Source organism: Mytilus galloprovincialis, chromosome 6, assembly GCF_965363235.1.
Source record: "Mytilus galloprovincialis chromosome 6, xbMytGall1.hap1.1, whole genome shotgun sequence".
Taxonomy (NCBI): Eukaryota; Metazoa; Mollusca; class Bivalvia; order Mytilida; family Mytilidae; genus Mytilus; species Mytilus galloprovincialis.
The window spans coordinates 87,734,064-87,755,109 of NC_134843.1; the positions used below are offsets into that span (position 1 = coordinate 87,734,064).

The 21,046-nt window shown below is 29.7% G+C and overlaps 1 protein-coding gene across 3 annotated transcripts in view; it reads right to left on the reverse strand.

The window, feature by feature from the left end:
• Positions 1–21,046, reverse strand: part of LOC143080599 (protein broad-minded-like) — a 45,271-nt gene that overhangs the window by 14,064 nt on the left and 10,161 nt on the right. For 2 of the 3 annotated variants that reach the window (XM_076256524.1, XM_076256522.1), the window contains exons 9-28: positions 20,629–20,690; positions 19,995–20,139; positions 18,980–19,036; positions 18,229–18,319; positions 16,562–16,696; positions 14,840–14,917; positions 13,843–13,982; positions 12,416–12,549; positions 11,763–11,964; positions 10,672–10,760; positions 10,077–10,215; positions 7,809–7,896; positions 6,804–6,922; positions 6,167–6,286; positions 5,636–5,724; positions 4,360–4,470; positions 3,779–3,890; positions 2,939–3,038; positions 1,796–1,831; positions 611–733 (exon numbers count right to left, since the gene is read on the reverse strand). In XM_076256524.1, coding sequence (XP_076112639.1) covers positions 611–733; positions 1,796–1,831; positions 2,939–3,038; positions 3,779–3,890; positions 4,360–4,470; positions 5,636–5,724; positions 6,167–6,286; positions 6,804–6,922; positions 7,809–7,896; positions 10,077–10,215; positions 10,672–10,760; positions 11,763–11,964; positions 12,416–12,549; positions 13,843–13,982; positions 14,840–14,917; positions 16,562–16,696; positions 18,229–18,319; positions 18,980–19,036; positions 19,995–20,139; positions 20,629–20,690 — 2,170 coding nt within the window. The remainder of the gene's footprint in view (positions 1–610; positions 734–1,795; positions 1,832–2,938; positions 3,039–3,778; positions 3,891–4,359; positions 4,471–5,635; positions 5,725–6,166; positions 6,287–6,803; positions 6,923–7,808; positions 7,897–10,076; positions 10,216–10,671; positions 10,761–11,762; positions 11,965–12,415; positions 12,550–13,842; positions 13,983–14,839; positions 14,918–16,561; positions 16,697–18,228; positions 18,320–18,979; positions 19,037–19,994; positions 20,140–20,628; positions 20,691–21,046) is intronic. The other variant, XM_076256523.1, reaches the window with a different exon arrangement.

Below are 21,046 nucleotides of genomic sequence, written 5' to 3' on the forward strand. Positions count from 1 at the left end.
ACATAGTGACAAGAGAAGGTACATTTGCACAGGTTGTAAAATAAGTATCATTTTAATTAAGCCAACATGTTGAATAAAATTAATGGGGGTCTCATTGGAGAGTTCTGATCCCAGATCCTGATTACTGTTTTGTCAGATTCCTGTATCCCGCTTACACTATGTATGTAAGTAATTCTCACTTTTTTGTTATTTCCTGTGTCCCACTAGACTTCATTTCCCGTTTTCACAGCGCAAAAATTTGACTTTCACGTGTCATGCTTACAGAAAATCGTCAATCCTGTGTCATGCTGACCCCAATGAGACCCATATTAATCACCACTTTTCTCAATACAATTTTTTTTTCTGATAAATCAAGAAATACTGATTAATCAATATCTGACACTAAATGAACTTGGTTGATATGTTAAATCAGGATATAATATAACATTGGTAAAATTAAATTTAATTTATATCAAAATAGGGTTTTAGGCATTTCTTATTAAAAAAAATAAATAAAAACCTCATTGCTGCCCAAAAAAATGAATTTTATACCCATCATAAGATGAAGAAATAAAAGTTTCAGATATATTTAAAAAGAAAAGAATAGACTTTTATCAGCCATAAATCTTACCATTTCCTTTGACTAAATCTGCTCGGTTCAATAAAATCTTGATAAGGTTAACTCTACATTTGTCTAGCCAACTCTTTCCTTGATCATGTTTCTTAAGTGAAAGGAACTTCACCAGGTCGTTCTCTGAAACAGTCATTCAATTTTTATTTAGGGTATATTTATACAAAGCATTCATTAACCATACATGTAGTAGTTCTTATGTCTTCATTGGATCTTATAACTTAGTTATAGTGTACAAAAAATTGTATGATTAATGTATATCTGTTCTCAAACAAAAGATAGAATGCAATAAAGGCCTTATGTATCCTAATTTTTAACTGCAACTGGTATGTTATTTTTGACTTTGAATTATTCTTGTACTAAGCCACATTTGTTTCTTTAAAGATAGGTGTAACATAATTGTTAATAGACCTATTTGGTATTTTATCCTGATTTGTATCAATAGTCTCAGTCCTAGCCTGTTGGTATAAAGTATATCATAAAGTTGCAATAACTTGTTTCCTAATCCACTATAAATAAATATGTTTAAACTGAAGTAGCTACATCTTTTTTCACCTTTGGACAATTTGGCATTGAAATATAAAACAAAACTAAACTGCCTACTTTGAAACAGCTGATGAGACAGCTACAAAAAAAAATCATTAGTAATTTTCATATTAAATCTACTTTTAAAGTTGATGTTGATGATAATTGGATTAACTTTATAATAGCTTCAACTATATTCTACCATAAGAAAATCAAATTTTAGATACTATAGAAAAAACATATAAACAGATTTCAAAACATAAGTGAAGAATTCCCTATTGCTTACACTGCTATTTTACACATTGTTGTACAATACAATATTAACTTTGTTGAAAGTTTCCTTTAAATATTCATATTCCATTTTTCCAAAAGCATGTGCAAACCTATTCACACTGATTTCATGCAAAACATGTTTTATAACTCCACAAGTTTCATGCAAAAGTCATTGAAAAAGAGTGCTGCATAAATGCCAAGTGATACCAAGAGTTAAATAATTCTATCAATTTGTCATTCAATTAACTGTTTATTTATCTTGAAATATTGCGTCATCATTAAATAATTGGTGTTTTAAAGCATTTGTCAAGCCATTTTCAATATGTGCAAGCAGATGCTTGAATCCAGATCACCAAAGTGCTTTCATTTCTACTCAGGGGGAAATACCTTGAAGATCAAACAAAGCTTCATCTGATTCGGATTCTGTAAAAAGCATACTAAACTAAAACTAAACCCTTCTATGTAATAAAAAAACATTTAGCTCAATCTAGGCTGTGACTGTCACTAAAAAATCTACATGTCTAATAACACATGTGGATATGAAATGTATCTATCTACTTTTCAATGCTGTTCAAATCATGAATTATAAAAGTTTATTCAAGTCAATTTAAACTAAACTATACATATAATTTAATTGAAAATCACTTTTCATTAAAGAACATTATTAAGTTTCCTGTGTATATCTTGCTCTTATGGACAGATATTGTACTGATGAAACATTGTAAATATAACCTAGCTCTTTGCAGATTTTACTTCTGACCGTGCAAGGGCTGTATAGCCAGTCAAGGTCGTAAAAACTTTCATTTGTTGTCAGATTTTCTGTTCTTTAAATAATTAGCAAACCAAATATATTTGAATACAATTTACAAGCCCTATAGTGTAAAGAATTAGATTACAAAACATACAAGGAGAACATGTTCCCACAAAGACCACATATCTTTTAATCTTTTAAAAAAGGCAAAGATGTGACATTTTTTTATGAAAATATATTTTATCTAATTCACCAATTCTGTTTAAATCTTATCCATCCGAACAGAAAAATAAAACTTAAATGAATCTCTTTTTTTCCAGATATACAAATAACAGTTAATCGTGTTTAATCATATACTCCAATACATTTAACCTTTTTCAACATTTTATCTGAACCCAAATAGTGCTTTTATTTTCAAAATACAAATGTACTGCACTCCTTTTTATTTACACAGGTTATCAGACAGGTTGGAAATATAGAATGTTTCAGTGTTTCCTCTGTGTTATACACAATTGATCTAGGCATTTCCTAAAAATTCTTGGTCAATGGATTAGGAATACATGTATAGACAATATATGGTAACTAAGACAACAAAGATTTTGAATTGATTGAATTAAAGCAATTTTGATACCTTATTTGACTGTAGATTTTAAAACATTTAATAATACCTTGTTTTACTGTAGATTTTAAAACATTTAATAATACCTTGTTTTACTGTAGATCTTAAAACATTTAACAATACCTTGTTTTACTGTAGATCTTAAAAAATTTAATAATACCTTGTTTTACTGTAGATCTAGCTCCCAGGTTAGGAATGTAAGCTCTGGGTACTGGATACGATGATATTAATGGATAAGGATATACATGTCCACGAGTGTCCTGTTAAAATATCATTTATATTTAAGAAATAAGTCATGGCACCCATAGATTTGATGTAATTTAACCATGGGGTGGGCATTTATATCCGATTATTTTATCCTGAGCATTAGCGGAACAGCAGTTTTGTGTGTTTCTGCGTTTGCGCTAAAAGTAGATATACTGTGACTATACTGGTTGACGATAATAGGTCCTCATATTAGAATAACAAAAGTTTGTCAATAAATAAAAGATCATAAAAGTCAATTGAATATCTTGCAATAGATGAATAATAACTAACAAATAAGAAACTTTACAACAGTTTTATCCAAATAAATTATTTGTCATTTCTAACTTATTTACAACTTTCCAAACTATGGCGCAAAATCAGGGTAAAAAAATCTTATTTACGTATATACATAGTTATTTCTAATTATTATTGTAGAGCCTAAGTGGTCAAGTGGTCTAGCACGTTGGGCATATTGCAAGGCAATTTGGTGCAATGATATCTCAGAAGCATGAGTTTTAAATCTCGGCCATAGAAGAACAAAAAATATACTTTCACGAATTTACAGATGTTACATTGTTGGGCTGATATTTAGAGTAGACAAATCATAAGTATTTTTGTATATACGTAATTCAATTTACATAAATACAGCTTTTGATTTCTATGTTTGGTTTGCTTTTGACAAGGTTAACAAGTGAAAACTAAACAATTCACCAACAGTACATCAGACAACTTTATACATGTTATATATACTTACCATATCTAACCCTCTCGGTGGCAGAATCCTTTCAGAAGGACCCCCTATTAAGAATGCTCTGACTAGTACGTAGTTTCTTTCTATAGATAACATGTCTATTATTATCTCTTCTCTGCAAAAAAAAGGAAAGATAAACTGTAAGCAAATCTAGGTAATAAAAAACGAAGTATATTCTCTTTTCTGTCTTAGAACATAAGATAACATTGTTTGTTTGAATATATGAAAATCATAATATGGACACTGTTGTAATGCAGCAAGTGTACAAACAGTATAGAAAGCTCACATAAATCTTAGTTCCAAATTTCAGAAATGAATACTTGGCAATAATGTGTTAGAATGTATAAGTATTCAGTTAATAAAAAACTGATGAACAATGAATCTGAAAATCCATCAAACTAAATAGATGCTTAAAAAAACTTGTTTTCAAATTTCAATAAGCCTTGATTTAAACTTCCTGATGAAATTGCATATTTTCCACCTTTGAGTTGATAACTTACATGTCTTTGATATGATTTTTCACCTGTGAGTTGATAACTTACCTGTCTTTGATATGATTTTTCACCTGTGAGTTGATAACTTACCTGTCTTTGGTATGATTTTCAGCCTGTGAGGTAAGCAGTACATCCTGGAACTTATACTGTGACTGCAGTAACAGATACGTATCCAAACAGGAAATCATCACACTAAGACATCTGAAAAACATTATAATAGCAAATATTGAATCAATCTACAGGTTTAGAACAAAATTATCAATCAATTAACAGTACTGTATTCCAACTTATTTATTTCCAGATACTCTATTTCATGTTTAGTCCTTTTTAGCCCACTTCGCAGGGATTTAATTTCCTGATTTTTAAATTTACTTGATGCAGTTTAATAAGAAGAGATCCAAGTTTTACTTATTCATGACAATTCATATTTGCGTTATTTTTCTACTTGGGAAATTCGCAAAAATAAGTCTCTTAACCCTTTCGCCGATGAGTCCCGGTTTACCGGGATTCACGCTTCAGACAGCTGACGATGAGTCCCGTTTTACCGGGATCGAAATACATCTTTTATGTTTCCCGCTCAAAACAGTGCAAACATGAGTTATCTTTCTTTGATGAATACCCGGATAAAAGTGTAAACATGGCGCTTCCGTTTGTTGAAAACCGTGTCAAAATCAGACGAAATTTACGGAATTTACGAGAATTTGAAATGAGGGAACATTTTTTTTGGAAGAATATGGAAGAATTGAAGCCAAACTAGTATACTTTTTTGAAGTAAAATGTCGTTTTACGTACAAAACACTTGGAATGGACATCGTTCAGTGTGAAGAATTTGTACAGCCTCATAAAAATTTTCAAAATTTTGCCGTTTTGGGTTTAAAAATTACGATTTGGGGTCTAAGAGCAGAATTTTGAGAATTTCACCTAGATAATGCCGAAAATTTGAAAATTTGAATATTTTATGAAGAAAAAATTATCAAAACATGAACAAAACTGTGAACATGGTGTTAGTGAATGAAATAAATATACAAATAACTACGAACAAGTTTTTATTGACATATATTATGAAAATCTCCCACTTGAGTAATAGTAGCCAGGGAAGCCATCGTCTCAGAGTAGCTTCTCTCTGGGCAGCAATCGGTGAAAGGGTTAAAAAATATATGTAGTTTCTGCAATGTGGGTCAAGTATATTGAAGGATGATCAATTTGGAACACATTTAAATTTTAATAGTACAGATATTTTGTTTTGCCTTTGCCTGATCCATTAAAATGTGGTAACAAATCTTTAGACAATACTGATGTTTTTCATTTAAAATTAAATGTTTTTACTTAAAAAACAAATATGATATTATAAGCATATTTCTCTTACCTGAGACCAAATACATGAGACTGTTCAAAATTAAATAATGAATGGATTTTTGCCGGTGAGTCTACTATCACAAATCTGTCTACAAACTCCTAAAGATAAAAACATGCTTAAATAAAGTATACATATTTGAGATACAAGAATGCTTAAATACTATATCAATATCAAGGATAAAACAAGAACTTTAATTATAAGGAAAAACTTTATTATGCAAAAAGCCAGAAAAATTCAAAGGTTTTCTGCTCTTTGGTAGTGTTTCTGTTTTTTTGACACATTTTACCAATTTCATTTAAAATTCTATATAAAAATTTGTATATGAAATATCTCTGATATTTTAATAAGTTCAATATACTATTAAAAAAATCCAAACATTCTGGAGACACGAAACCATTTGGCAACAAAAAAATACAAACAATTAATATCAACAAATCTTTATCTCCATATAAATAAGAGTGATAGATCCTTAAATTCTATGGATGAAGGAATTATCAATAGTATTTATTATAAATGTTCAATTATGTAATAAAACATTACCACAACTGAATCAGGAATTTCTCGAAAACCGTAACTTTCTTTCTTTGGTAAAGTTTTATCTCCCAATAATTCATACACTGCATGAAAGCTTGATAACACATTTAACAACTTTATCAAACTCTGAAATGTAAAAATAAACATATTATGACAAAAAACTGTTATTGAAGTTTTTAAATTAATGTCTCATTGACAAACACCCACATTTTTCCGTGTTGTTGTTTTTCTTTTCTTTAGAGGTATTGACAAACTGTAATAAGAATTTTGCAGAAATTAAAAGAAATAAAATAAATCAGTATTTAAAGGTGCAATAATTGTATGCAATTATTAGGTGCAGTTAATGTGTTTAATGTTACTTTTATTTCTATTCTTCATACTATTGCTATACTTGTAGATCAGTGTTGATGTATCTTAAATTTGCAAAATAAGCAAGTTTTATCTGACTTTATCCAAATGTATCATACATGCACTGTCTTTAAACTTAAAATACACCAAATATTTAAAGAAAGTTGAGAAAATACTCATTAAATAGAAATGACAAACATTTTAAAAGATTTTGTTTTTCAATTTAAGTACAATAATTAAATATAAATTACAATGATTTTTTCTTCCATCTTATAAATGTGTTTATTAATCTTACCTTATGAGATGATCTTTCTATGGGATCGACTGGCCAGGCCTTTGGTGTAAACAACACTGTATCTAATGGACTTGACTCTATCACTGACCACAGCTCGGACAGCAATGCTTTAATATATCCTATAAATGTATTCCAATAAATTAATTATTCATAAACATTTTATTCTGTACTCCATTTTAAATCATAAATGAGAGAGTTTTTACACATGTAATTTGAGTTGTTTAAAAAATCTTACACAGCAACTAAGTACATGAAGTAGTATATATTTTCAATAATTAAAAACAAGAGAAATGTCTGCCCTGCTTTATTGATCTTGATTGATCATTATGTTGCAAATCTTTAAGATAAAAATATCTTCCACAAATATCTACAAACACTTAACATTATCAATATTTTAAAATTGGTATTTGCTGCATTTACACTAAGCATGCAGCATTAAGGAATAAGGGCAAAAACTGGTCAGCTCAAATTTAGTATAATGTAACAGGTAGAATGACATGACTTACTGCAGACTGTTAACTAGCATGTTTAAAACCTTGCTTAATATGACAGACTAGTACAATGCAGGTTAATATTGATATTACATTAACATGTTCTCGTCCTGAATATGCATAGAATTGACTTTAAACAGTCATCCATCATCGTTTGAATTCTTATAAGTGAAAAAAATCATATGATAAAATAGCTTTTCAGTTTTTGTCTAAGCAGTTGGTGAACAATGAAAAAGAGATCATGGACAACAAACGCTGGATGAAATTTTGCAACACAAGTCATCTGTATACATGATATGAAGTATTCTGGTATTCCACCTTCTGAAATATACCCTGATTAAAATTTATATGTCGCACATTCTGCAACATTTGTAGCAGGCAAGTAGAAAAACCAAATCAATAGAAAATGTTTTCTACTGGCAGAATCTGATGCATATCTAAAATGTCAACTTTAAATACATTATTATTAAGGGGATTGGAATAAACCATCTGTGACTACAACCAAACAACTTACCTGTTTTCTGTAGAGCAACCATACCAGGGGCAGTCCCTGCTACTTGTGTTACCATAAAACCATAACCAAACTTCTCACATTTGCTAACCTATACATATTCAAAATAAAAAATAATTTACATAATAAAACAAGAGTGCACACGCTGAAATCATGTGAAATGTCTCGCCTTCTTTACTAATCATTGATATTATGTTGATAGTCCTAAGTATAAAGCTTTATTACAACTGTCTTATAAACTTAACATTAACCAAGATAACTAAACATTGACCAATGAACCATGAAAATGAGGTCAAGTTTAGATGAACCATGCCAGGCACACATGTACAGCTAACAATGCTTCCATACAACAAATATAGTTGACCTATTACTTATAGTTTAAGAAAAATAGACCAAAACACAAAAACATAACACTGAGCAATGAACCGTGAAAATGAGGTCGAGGTCAAATAAAACCTACGCGACTGACATATAGATCATAAAATATTTCCATACACCAAATATAGTTGACCTATGGCATATAGTATTAGATAAAAAGACCAAAACTCAAAAACTTAACTTTGACCACTCAACCATGTAAATGAGGTCAAGGTCAGATGACATCTGCCCGCTAGACATGTACACCTTACAATTATTCCATACATCAAATATAGTAGATCTACTGCATAAAGTATGAGAAAAACCGACCAAAACACAAAAACTTAACTATAACCACTGAACCATGAAAATGAGGTCAAGGTCAGATGACATCTGCCAGTTGGACATGTACACCTTACAGTCCTTCCATACACCGAATATACTAGCCCTATTGCTTATAGTATCTGAGATATGGACTTGACCACCAAAACTTAACCTTGTTCACTGATCCATGAAATGAGGTCGAGGTCAAGTGAAAACTGTCTGACAGGCATGAGGACCTTGCAAGGTACGCACATACCAAATATAATTATCCTATTACTTATAATAAGAGAGATTTCAACATTACAAAAAATCTGAACTTTTTTTTCAAGTGGTCACTGAACCATGAAAATGAGGTCAAGGACATTTGACATGTGACTGACGGAAACTTCGTAACATGAGGCATCTATATACAAAGTATGAAGCATCCAGGTCTTCCACCTTCTAAAATATAAAGCTTTTAAAAAGTTAGCTAACACCGCCGCCGCCGGATCACTTTCCCTATGTCGAGCTTTCTGCAACAAAAGTTGCAGGCTCGACAAAAACTAAAAACTTTTGAAAGTATAGAATTATAATCATAATGAAAATCAGTCAGTTGTTATCATAATGAAAATCACAGGCCAGTAATATGATTATCATTACCCATACTGATCATTCTTTTAAACTATTTAAACCTATTAAATTTACCTTTCTTTCTTTCTTTTTTTAATATAAAAAATGCTCCCAATGCAGCATCATATTTTGCACTGTCAAAATCTGCCACACTATATAATTAACAAGAATGTGTCCCCAGTACACGGATGCCCCATCCGCACTATCATTTTCTATGTTCAGTGTACTGTGAAAATGGGGTAAAATCTCTAATTTGGCATTAAAATTAGAAAGATCATGTCATAAAGAACATGTGTACTAAGTTTCAAGTTGATTGGACTTCAACTTCATCCAAAACTACCTTGACCAAAAACTTTAACCTGAAGCGGGACAAACGGACAGACGGCCAGACGGACGCACAGACCAGAAAACATAATGCCCATAAATGGGGCATAAAAAGAAAAGTGTTTTATATGTTTAATGATTACTTTTATGCCAATATATTTTAATCATTTCCTCATTACTCTTTTTAGGGTGGCTTATGTTGTTTACCTTTTATATATGATGACGTAACAAATAGGTTGTATGCTTGTATATATATATTTCTTTTAAGTTTATGTGTTTTTATTCAGTCTCTCGTAATTCTTTTTAGAGTGGCTTATGTATACGTTGTTGTTTACCTTTAATAAATGTTTTATATGCATGTACATAAGATGAGACTTTAATAAAGCATTTGTTCTTGTCTTTTCTTTGTCTATCCAATGCATTTTTAAAATTTCATAATTGAGGGTAATGCCCTTTAGAGTTAGGCGTCAAACGGTCATTCAAATTGATTAAAATTTTACAGTGATTCGTCAAAGAATCCTTATTGTCATTCATCAGAGGTCTCAAATTTCATTGTCATGCACAAAAAATAACGTTAACATCATTTAGCGAGAATTTTTACTGTTATTTTTCATGAAGGTAACCCCCATTACCACCTTCATAATTGGTAAGTCTTACCTGTAATTTGTTTTTATATCTATCATACATATAGGTCATACATTCATTCATAGCTTTAGTTTGTTGCAACAACAATATTCCTTTAGCAGTACTAGCAAAGTTCAGTAAATTATCTCTCAGAGTGTCTTCCCAGGCATTTCTGTAAATAGTTACGACCAAAAGGTGTTTAATAGAAACATAATGTGCTTATAATTCATTATGACATCATGTGTTACAAGAGATACAAATATATGTGCTGTGTTTTGATTCTTTCTAGATAGTGTATATTCTGTCTTCATATGATTTTTATAAGACCATTTACCAGTTTGATATCAGAATTGTGATTGTAAATCTACAACGTTGGAGTTTGTTTCTACCTGTAAATCTACAACGTTGGAGTTTGGTTCTACCTGTAAATCTACAACAGTGGAGTTTGGTTCTACCTGTAAATCTACAACGTTGGAGTTTGTTTCTACCTGTAAATCTACAACGTTGGAGTTTGTTTCTACCTGTAAATCTACAACGTCGGAGTTTTATTACATGTATATTTATTTGGAATAATTTCTTAATATACAGTAATAATATGAATCAATGAATACTAAGTAAGATTATTTACATGTCATATGCTTTAGTTGTAGTGGCAGTAGAATCAGAACTATCATCAGACATGGTGGGTGTAGCTGTTCTTTCTGCTTCAGAGTAGGCCTGCAAGTATAAGTAGTTTATTTAAGTTACTGAAATCTCTTTATTTAATGGAACTTGGAAGGACATTTTACCTCAATCTCAAAGAATACTAATTACATCAGATGTATGTTTCATATAATATCTTATTTTGATTGGATTACAGCAATCTTGCGTCATTCATTTCAAAATAAATTGTAACATTCATGATAACACACATTTGAAATAAAATGCACAGGTTAATAAAAGAAAAATTTGATAGTAATCATGTTTTTATGATCACAGCGGGAAAATGTAATTACGGTATAAGTAATGGAGAGTTGTCTGATTGGCACTCACACCACATCTTCCTATATCTAATAAGTATTGAATGCTTCTTCAAGTAATTTCATAGGGTTGTAAAAGTGTTGACTGATCTCAAATTATTAGAATGAAGCGCTTCTACGCTTCATACAAAAAGTACTTCAGTCAACACTCAAACACCCCAATGAATTTACAAAAAGAAGCATTTGAGATATTTTTACAAGCCTCCTTCTCAAAATGATCTCCCAACTTTCTGATTATAGGACTCCTATGAAGTTTTGACGAGTTGTAACCTTTAAACAAATTTGTAAGGATCTAGCCAAACTTCAGTTTACTGTAGACAAGAGTAAGATGGGATTTGTGTTTAAGTCTCCAAATGACAAAGGAGATCAAAAATTTAATATCTAGTAATGAATATCAGTCACCCAAATGTGTAGAACATCCAACACAACCTGAAAGCCCTATCATAGCAACAAAAAGTGATGAATGATGGACACACTAATGAATGGGTCAGTATATACAGTATATAAACAACTTTGGTGTATGGGTTCATTCTTGTAATATTTGACACTTGGCAATTTAGCAAAATGCATGTACAATCAATCAAAAATATTCATATACTATTATTCTATCAGTTGTTTTGATGATGTGAATTTTTTGTGAAACATGTAGTAGCAATATACTAATCATCATTAAAAACAAAATTCTAAATAAAAGACAAACCTCTCTCCAGGCTTCAGCTACAACTTTATGTAGTTCATACTGATATAGTACAAGTAATCCTTCACATGTGTTGTATAACTGTCTACAGATATAAAGGAATGCTCCAATCACAGCCTGGGAGGGCTTTGGTCCAGATTGTTTTGGAAGTTTGTCTAATAATGCCCTCTTGGTAAACCTTGCAATCACATGGGCAGCAGACGATCTGTTAAAATTTGGATAATATAGACTGATAAAATTAAAGAATGCATAAACCAAATAGAAAAAACAAAACACATAGTAAACATCTAATTTTTTCATCAGTTATATGAACTGAAATAAGATCAAGTCTTTCGTCTAAATTCCTAATGAATATTTTAATTTCCAAGAACAGTAAAGTGAAATTTGTGGCATCCCTATGATGGGCAATGTCATCTGTTGTTTTGAGTGTGTACAATTTGTTTAAAGATGATGACAAATTGGAAATGAAAGAAAAATTATTTTCAAACACACCATGTCTACATTAGATGTATGTTTTGATTTATGTGGCAAATATTAAATGTATGGTATCAACTTTTGTTAACATAACTTTACAATTTTTTAAATGTTTACATCAAGGTATTACTGGTGTCATCTTTGAACTGATGTTAATATTTATATTATGCCATTTAACTTACACATTTGGTTTAGTAAACATATCTTTTCTTTCGCCATACATCAAGTGTCGTCTGCCCCTAGTACTTGATGCCACCATGGCAAACAGATCAGCCACATGTAACATTGTATTCTCACTTGGTGCATAGTTATGCTTCTAAAAACAAAATAAGGAGAAAGTAGTATACGATTAGAAAAAAATAACTATACTTCTTTAAAATATATATTTATGTGGACCTGAAAAATAGCTGCGTAAAATAATCTACTTCTACAAGAGAGCCAGTGTTTCAGATAAGGTCTGGAATTTAGCCTTAAAAATTAATATACAGACCCTAACCCCAATTAATTAATAGATATTATCCTCCATCATGCAAATACCTAGAATTCTTCAAATACATTCTTTAATTGTAACATTTCCATTAAGACCAGATACAAATGCATATATTTATACATGGCCAAATTCAATAATGATATATATGTTTGTGAATTGTATATTTTTTTAGACAAATATTTCTTCCTTTTGATATTTAAATATAAACATTACAGAATAAAATTTCCTTGAAAAAACAAAAATCTGAATATAGGAAAGCAAAAACTATCAATAAGATTTTGTACAATCATTGATTTGGAATGGAATTATTCAGTTATATATTATGTATGCAACGGAAGTTTTTAACAAACAAACAAAGTTTTTTGAAGTTGGAAAAGGTTTGGTTGCGGTATATAAATCTTTCTAGACATGTGATTTTTCCAAATTTTAAAAAGCTTGCATTTTAAAATCTTTAAATGATAATCAAATATTGAACAGATATATCATGTTAAGGAGGGGTATTTGCGAAAAATACCAGTCGAGAGAATGTTAAATTTCACGAGCCGTAAGGCGAGGGAAATTCATTCTCAAGACTGGTATTTTTCGCAAATACCCCTCAATAACATGATATATCTGTTTAATTACACCGAATGTTAATGTACTAAAACGCATTGATGATCGTGACGTTACAAGCGTCCAGTCGGATAGAGTATTTTTTGGCAAATACCACGGCAGAGAGGGTAAAAAAGGCATATCCTTTTAGCAAATACCCCGGCGACGTTAAAAATGAACGATATTCATTTGATAACAGTAAATTGGTGAAAAATACACTGGCTATTAACCAATCAAAACCCCGGATTCTTACATAAGGTGTAATTAGATACTAAATACATTACTGTTACTGGTAAACCAACTTATTATCCAGGCTTATTTTTTTCATATTTGGACCTTTTTATCACAATTTAAAGCAATTTCATTTTAAGATTCTAAAAGTCACTGGTTGTAGTTATAGACAAGGAACAATCCAGGTTTTAAATTTTCATGAAGATTCATATTCATGTTACTTTTCTTATAGCCAAAGTCGCAAAAATAAAACACAATTGCGAAAATTATTAGGCTTACAGTATTAGAAGTACCAACCTTTGGTTCTAAGTAATGTGATACAGGAGCCAGTAGAGCTGTAACTATCTCATCTTTATACATACATATCTCACAGACTTGCTCTGAAGTACATATTCCTTTAACAATCTCTGTCACTAAATTCCCTGGCTCATATACAACTAAAAATAATATTGAAATCATATAACACTGTGACACCTTTAAACTCTTAAATCTGATTAAGCACAGGATTTATAATCTATCTATTATCAATATTTTAAAACAATTGTGAAAGAATTCCAAGATTTATCAATTTCAATTTCTTTTAGAAAAGAAGAAGCTCATGTCATAAAACTATTGCAATTGGGTCAATGTTCGCAATAGTTTCTCCATAGGCTGTTATGGTAACGTTTTCTTCTGTTGCCCAGTCCATATTGCTAACTTGGATAAGTATGATGGCTTGCTTCGAAGCTGAGACATTTCCACATACGTGGTTAAATTTTCAGGGTACAACGTGTGATTACTTTTTTTGTAAATTAGCAAAACCAGAGTATCCTTTCCTCATTTCGAGGCGCATTAGGGATATTGTCCCAATTTAGAGGCAAAGTACTTAAGGTTTACTGATAAAGAGAATAAGGAATAGAATGTGAATTCAAGTGATGTTGAATCAACTTTCACTTTAACTTTTCAATAATATTATTGTTCAATTTTACATGAAGTAAACCAGCAGTCAGAAACATTGACAGTGGCATTTTTATTTCAAACGAAATGCCATATGGAATGCCAGGTTCTATCATAGTGGAAAATATCTTCCATTTTCTAAACATAATATTCTCCTTAATCAGAACTAATGTCCTAAAAACATTATACAAAAGTTATTATGATGCATTATACACATACTAGTGTTGAGTGCTATATTTTTTTTTTACAGTTACATATTTTTCATGCAATTGAGATTTATTCATTATTTCGTTAAACCTTCATTGAATGGATGAAATATTGCTAGTACATTATATTCTGATGAAGCATGAATGTATACCTGATAAATGTTTAGATGGAGATGGATCAACCAGCACTACAACCATGGATACAAGTAATTTAGTCACTGTTACTGTTTCTGAAAATGATTATAGCATAAACTTTTAATATAACCATTTATAAAAAAAAAATGATTTTAAAAGTAAGCTATGATGATACTTACTTAAGTTTGTTAATAAGAACCATCTTCAAAATATATGTATTAAGCAAGAAAAAAGTTGTTTTTAAATAGCAAAGAATTTTTAATCTATTATTTAGCAAATTTCTTCCGTTTAAAAAATGTAACATTTAAAAACAGTTCAATGCAAAGAAGCAACGGTATAGTCAAATCATACATTTTTATCATTAGAAATTTGTTTCATATTCTTATTTAATTTTCTCTTTATTTTTATGTTATTCACACCTCTATGCCAAAAAAAATCACTAGGAATCATTATCACCCGGAGTTCTGAAATCGTCATATAAGAGTTATATCTTTTTTTATAAACTGGAAACCATAATGAGTTCTATTTCAAAGTTCTTCAACAAGGTTTATGTTAAATGACAAGAATCAAACAGCTCAACCCAACTTTATTTTACTTAGACAGTCAGGGGACTTACTGAAATAAGTGATTTTTAAATCACTTATTTGAGTAGCAAATTCGAGGTTTTGTCACAAATTGGGATTTTGTAGTTTTTTCAAAATTTTAAACACATAGGTTTAAATAACATCTTTTAATTAGTAAAATTAAAAAATATGAACTTTTTGCTTCTTTTAAGTAGCAAGTTTTATGCCTTTGATGCTATCATTTACCTGAAAATTCTATTTTAGTTTAAAAAATGCTATAATAATGGCTTTACATAATGAACTGATACTTTCTTAAAAGATTTTTGACAGCAGTGGGAGTATTTTTCCTGTGAAGTTCAAGGTTTCATCTTTCAGATTATGTAATAAAATTCTATTGTTCGCGATAAAAATTTCACTGTTCGGGGGTGTTGAAATTAGTGGGGGTTATTAAAAGAATGATACTTAAAGAAGTGATTTTTGGGAAGGAAATTAAGGTCTGATACTTAAACAAGTGATTTTTATGTCATTATCCTAGATTCAGTACAAGGTCATCACCTGAAATGACCTGGTCATCCTAGACAACACAGATGTTGGTTCTGATAAGTTTAGAAACATAATTAGTCCCTGGATCATTAGTATTCTATATTTAAAGCTACACTAATATTAAATCACTTCTTCTAGTGATTTATTTGTACTACTTAAATAGGTGATTATTAAAGAAAGACAACTCTAACTTCCAACCTTTATGGAAATAATGTTACTTGAATCAGTGATTTAGAAAATCACTTGTTTAAGTAAGTCCCCTGACTGTTAGAAGCTAACTATTTACTACCAGATAAGTTCTTATGATGAAATAATTAAAATAATGGCACCAAAAATTAGGGTAGTACTGCACTTTACATTCAGGCGTCAAACGGTAATTTTCAGCTTCTGTTAGCGTCAAGTAAGTTAAAATTTTACCTTGATTTGTTAAAATATCCTTATGGTGAATCACTGGTGATTCATCAAGGGTCTTAATAAATCATCATTACTGTCAATTTTTTACGAAATTTGTTAAAATCAGTCCATTTATTTATTTGTCATGCACTAAAAATTATCATTAACGGCATCTGGCAAGACATTTTACCATTATTAATCATGAAGGTAACCCCATTACGACCCTCATACATGTCTTACCATCTGCTTCCTTTAATTTGATAGGGAAAAATCGTCTTCCATTCACAAAACACATCATCCTACCAAGCATAAAGGCAGAGTGAACAAAGAAGGCATACTCAAGCTCAGCTTCTGTATAGTAACTTCTTCTGTTATCTGGAAATAGTTATCACAAGTATTGTACAAAAGAAACACATATATTGTACAAAAGAAACACAAATATTGTACAAAAAAAAACACAAATATTGTACAAAAAAATCACAAGTATTGTACAAAAGAAACACAAATATTGTACAAAAAAATCACAAATATTGTACAAAAAAATCACAAATATTGTACAAAAGAAATCACAAATATTGTACAAAAGAAACACAAATATTGTACAAAAAAAACCACAAATATTGTACAAAAAAATCACAAGTATTGTACAAAAGAAACACAAATATTGTACAAAAAAATCACAAATATTGTACAGAAGAAATCACAAATATTGTACAAAAGAAAACACAAATATTGTACAAAAGAAATCACAAATATTGTACCAAAGAAATCACAAATATTGTACAAAAGAAAACACAAATATTGTACAAAAGAAAACACAAATATTGTACAAAAAAATCACAAATATTGTACAGAAGAAATCACAAATATTGTACAAAAGAAATCACAAATATTGTACAAAAGAAAACACAAATATTGTACAAAAGAAAACACAAATATTGTACAAAAGAAATCACAAATATTGTACAAAAGAAATCACAAATATTGTACAAAAGAAAACACAAATATTGTACAAAAGAAAACACAAATATTGTACAAAAGAAAAGAAAACACAAATATTGTACAAAAGAAATCACAAATATTGTACAAAAGAAAACACAAATATTGTACAAAAGAAAACACAAATATTGTACAAAAGAAATCAAATATTGTACAAAAGAAATCACAAGTATTGTACAAAAGAAAACACAAATATTGTACAAAAGAAAACACAAATATTGTACAAAAGAAATCACAAATATTGTACAAAAGAAAACACAAATATTGTACAAAAGAAATCAAATATTGTACAAAAGAAATCACAAGTATTGTACAAAAGAAATCACAAATATTGTACAAAAGAAATCACAAGTATTGTACAAAAGAAAACACAAATATTGTACAAAAGAAATCACAAATATTGTACAAAAGAAAACACAAATATTGTACAAAAGAAATCACAAATATTGTACAAAAGAAATCACAAATATTGTACAAAAGAAAACACAAATATTGTACAAAAGAAAACACAAATATTGTACAAAAGAAAACACAAATATTGTACAAAAGAAATCACAAATATTGTACATAAGAAAACATTTTCAGTAAAACACAATATGCTTATCTTCAAAATAAACATATTTAAATTGAAAATTCAACTGTGGTAGCTTAATTGAAGCTCATCAATAAATAAAATAATAGTCTATTGACAATATGAAATATGACCTGTTGACTTTAATACTATTGCTTCAGGTCTATCTTTAAGTCAGCTTAGCTTGTCAAATGACCATTTCCATTCTCAATTTTATTGACTATCGGAACCTTTGACCAGCTGACTCACAAAAAAATTATAGCTCTGCTGCTAAATCAATTAAGCTTGTCAAATGAACCTTGACCATATGAATTTCTACCTGTTGGCTTATACTAACCTATTGCCCTTGCTTCAGATCTATCTGTTAAGTCAGCTGAATGTTTTCTATGTAGTGAGAACTCCAGGCAATGTCGTATGGCATTAGTTACCTGAAACATACAATCTCAATGACAATCTGACATTATATTTTAATCTTTTGATATAAATTAAAAAAATATTACCATAGGTTCTTGCAACTCACCAAGAAGACTCCTTAAGAAATTAGAAATAATTGGTGATTAACTCAAATCTTAAATTGGCATCTGGCTCTAATTAATCCATGTTTCATTGTCAAATAGACAAGGGATTATCACATGAAATGTATAGATGGCATGAAAAATATGTGCTTGTATGATTAATAATTATAGCTTGGTTTTCTGTTTTAAACAGGACAAAATATACTATCTTGGTTGGGTATTTTATACAAGATAAACTATAATAACTTTGTTTTTTTGTTTTATTCATGATAGAATATGATATCTTTGTTTCTCTGTTTTATACAAGATAAACTATTATATCTTTGGTTATCTGTTCTATACAAGATAAACTATGATATCTTTGGTTTTCTGTTTTATGCAAGATAACATATTATATCTTGGTTTTCTGTTTTATAATTGAACTTACAAAGATAGAATGTAAAGAAAAATAAATATAATGCTTTAAAAAATACCTTTCCCTCGCTTGGAGTCAGTTTGATTGACTCAATAGATATGAGAAGTTGGTAAATACACATTACTCTGCTCAATGAGTTTGTGTTTGATAATACTTACTATTGGTCTGTATTTCTCTAACATTCGAAGAAGACATTGTCTACTGTAGTTTCCATGCTAAAAAATATACAGTTATTACTATGGATACAGTTTGTTTATAAACAAATATGTATAAAAAAATTAACAACTAATATACAAACATGCACTGAAGAAATAAATTAGATCCTTCAATATGTTAATATGTATTATCTAGTAGTTGTCTATAGTTATATATGTAAAACATTTGGTTATTTTAACACTTAACAGTGGTGGCTGATTTTTTTTACACCCCTATCAGTTTTTTGGCTTCTTGTTTAGACTTCTTTATAGCTAGGTTTACAGTATAAATGCCTGCCCGTCCTTGGAGACTATGATTACTTCTAAATGTAGGTTTATTGAGTTGTTTGGTTGCTGTATCATTGACATGTATCCCACATCTGCTGGTATTCACAACATTACAGTATGTGTTTGGTTGCTGTATCATTGACATGTATCCCACATCTGCTGGTATTCACAACATTACAGTATGTGTTTGGTTGCTGTATCATTGACATGTATCCCACATCTGATGGTATTCAAAACATTACAGTATATGTTCTTCATATATACCTCAGGTTTTTTTTCTTCTTCTGAATATTGAGTAGACTCCTAGGTAGGAGTGTCAAACTTCCCGGTTTTAACATGAAAATAATATGTTTGTAGATTGTATTTACTGCAATAATTTATTAAAGATTTCTCAGACTTTAGTGAACACTAAATTAAGGAGGTAGACCTAGGTTGAGGGATATAACTCTTTAAATCATCTGTATGTTTGTGTCAACCATTTGCATAAATATATTCTATAAATGAAACTGGACTTTTCTAAAACATAACTGATTTAAAGAGTTATCTCGCTGAACCAAAATTAAATGTGAGGTTTTACAAAGCTTCAAAAGCAAAAGTGACAAAAAATTTAATCGACAGTATAATAATTAAAGAGCATTTCTTTTTTCCACTTAAAAAATAGAGGGATTTAAAAAATATCAATACTACATACCATCCATTTAATAAACCACTGTGCCTTTGGATCTATTAATGCTATAAAATGTACTGGTGATAACTGTAGTGAAGATCCACCTTGGCTCCCATTCTGATTTATGGCATATAAAGTTAATGTACTCTCAATTATCTCTTCCAAATATCTGAAAAATAATTATATATGTTTATCATTATGGAGATCAAGAATTTAAAAAGAAATATTCATATCTGCTACTGATTATTATATAGAAAGAAGTTTATCATATAAGGTTTTACTTTTCTCTGTTTCATATTTTCAAAATCTTGAAAATATTAGGCAATGACATCCTTTATCAGTGTAAAAACACAAGGTACTGAAGTCCACCAACATCCAATTATCAATGCAGTGCATATTAATTCATTCATACAGCCATACAACTATCCAAACACTTTGTACACATTAAAGTAGATTTACTAACTATTTCATTATTCTTCATATTCTCAACCAAAAAAACATTCCGTTAACACAAATTGCTGATTAAACATTGAGTGGCATTTTATTTTTCGATACTGACTGAATCAGCTGGAATATCAGTTCGCCCTGGCATGCTTGCTTGATATTCTTGCTGAAAAAATCAGCATCAAAAACAAAAATGCTATATGTATTTACTAACCTGTCAGGATATCTTATCCAATAGTTTATGGTTTCTTGTTGGAACTCATTCAATAAACGGAACTGAAATATAATAAAAAGTTATACATTATCTTCTTGTTTTTTACTAATGCATACATCTAAATAAAATGCTTTGTCAAATTATCTATGTTACCTTCAGTTCAAAAATAAATTGAAAATAAAGGAATTAGAAATTACTTTTTTCAATAATATCAAATATTTAATTTAAAGCTTTTAAGTAGTTGGCAATAAATGTGATCAAAAATCCAAATAACTAATAAGGCTTTAGTTTTAAGCAACATTATCAAAACAATTTTTTCTTCATCTTCATATATTCTATTTATAACTTATGTTTGCTATCAATGTTTTCTTCACTAAAGGTATTTCAGAGAAGATTTATGAATAGTCTTTTGTGTTAT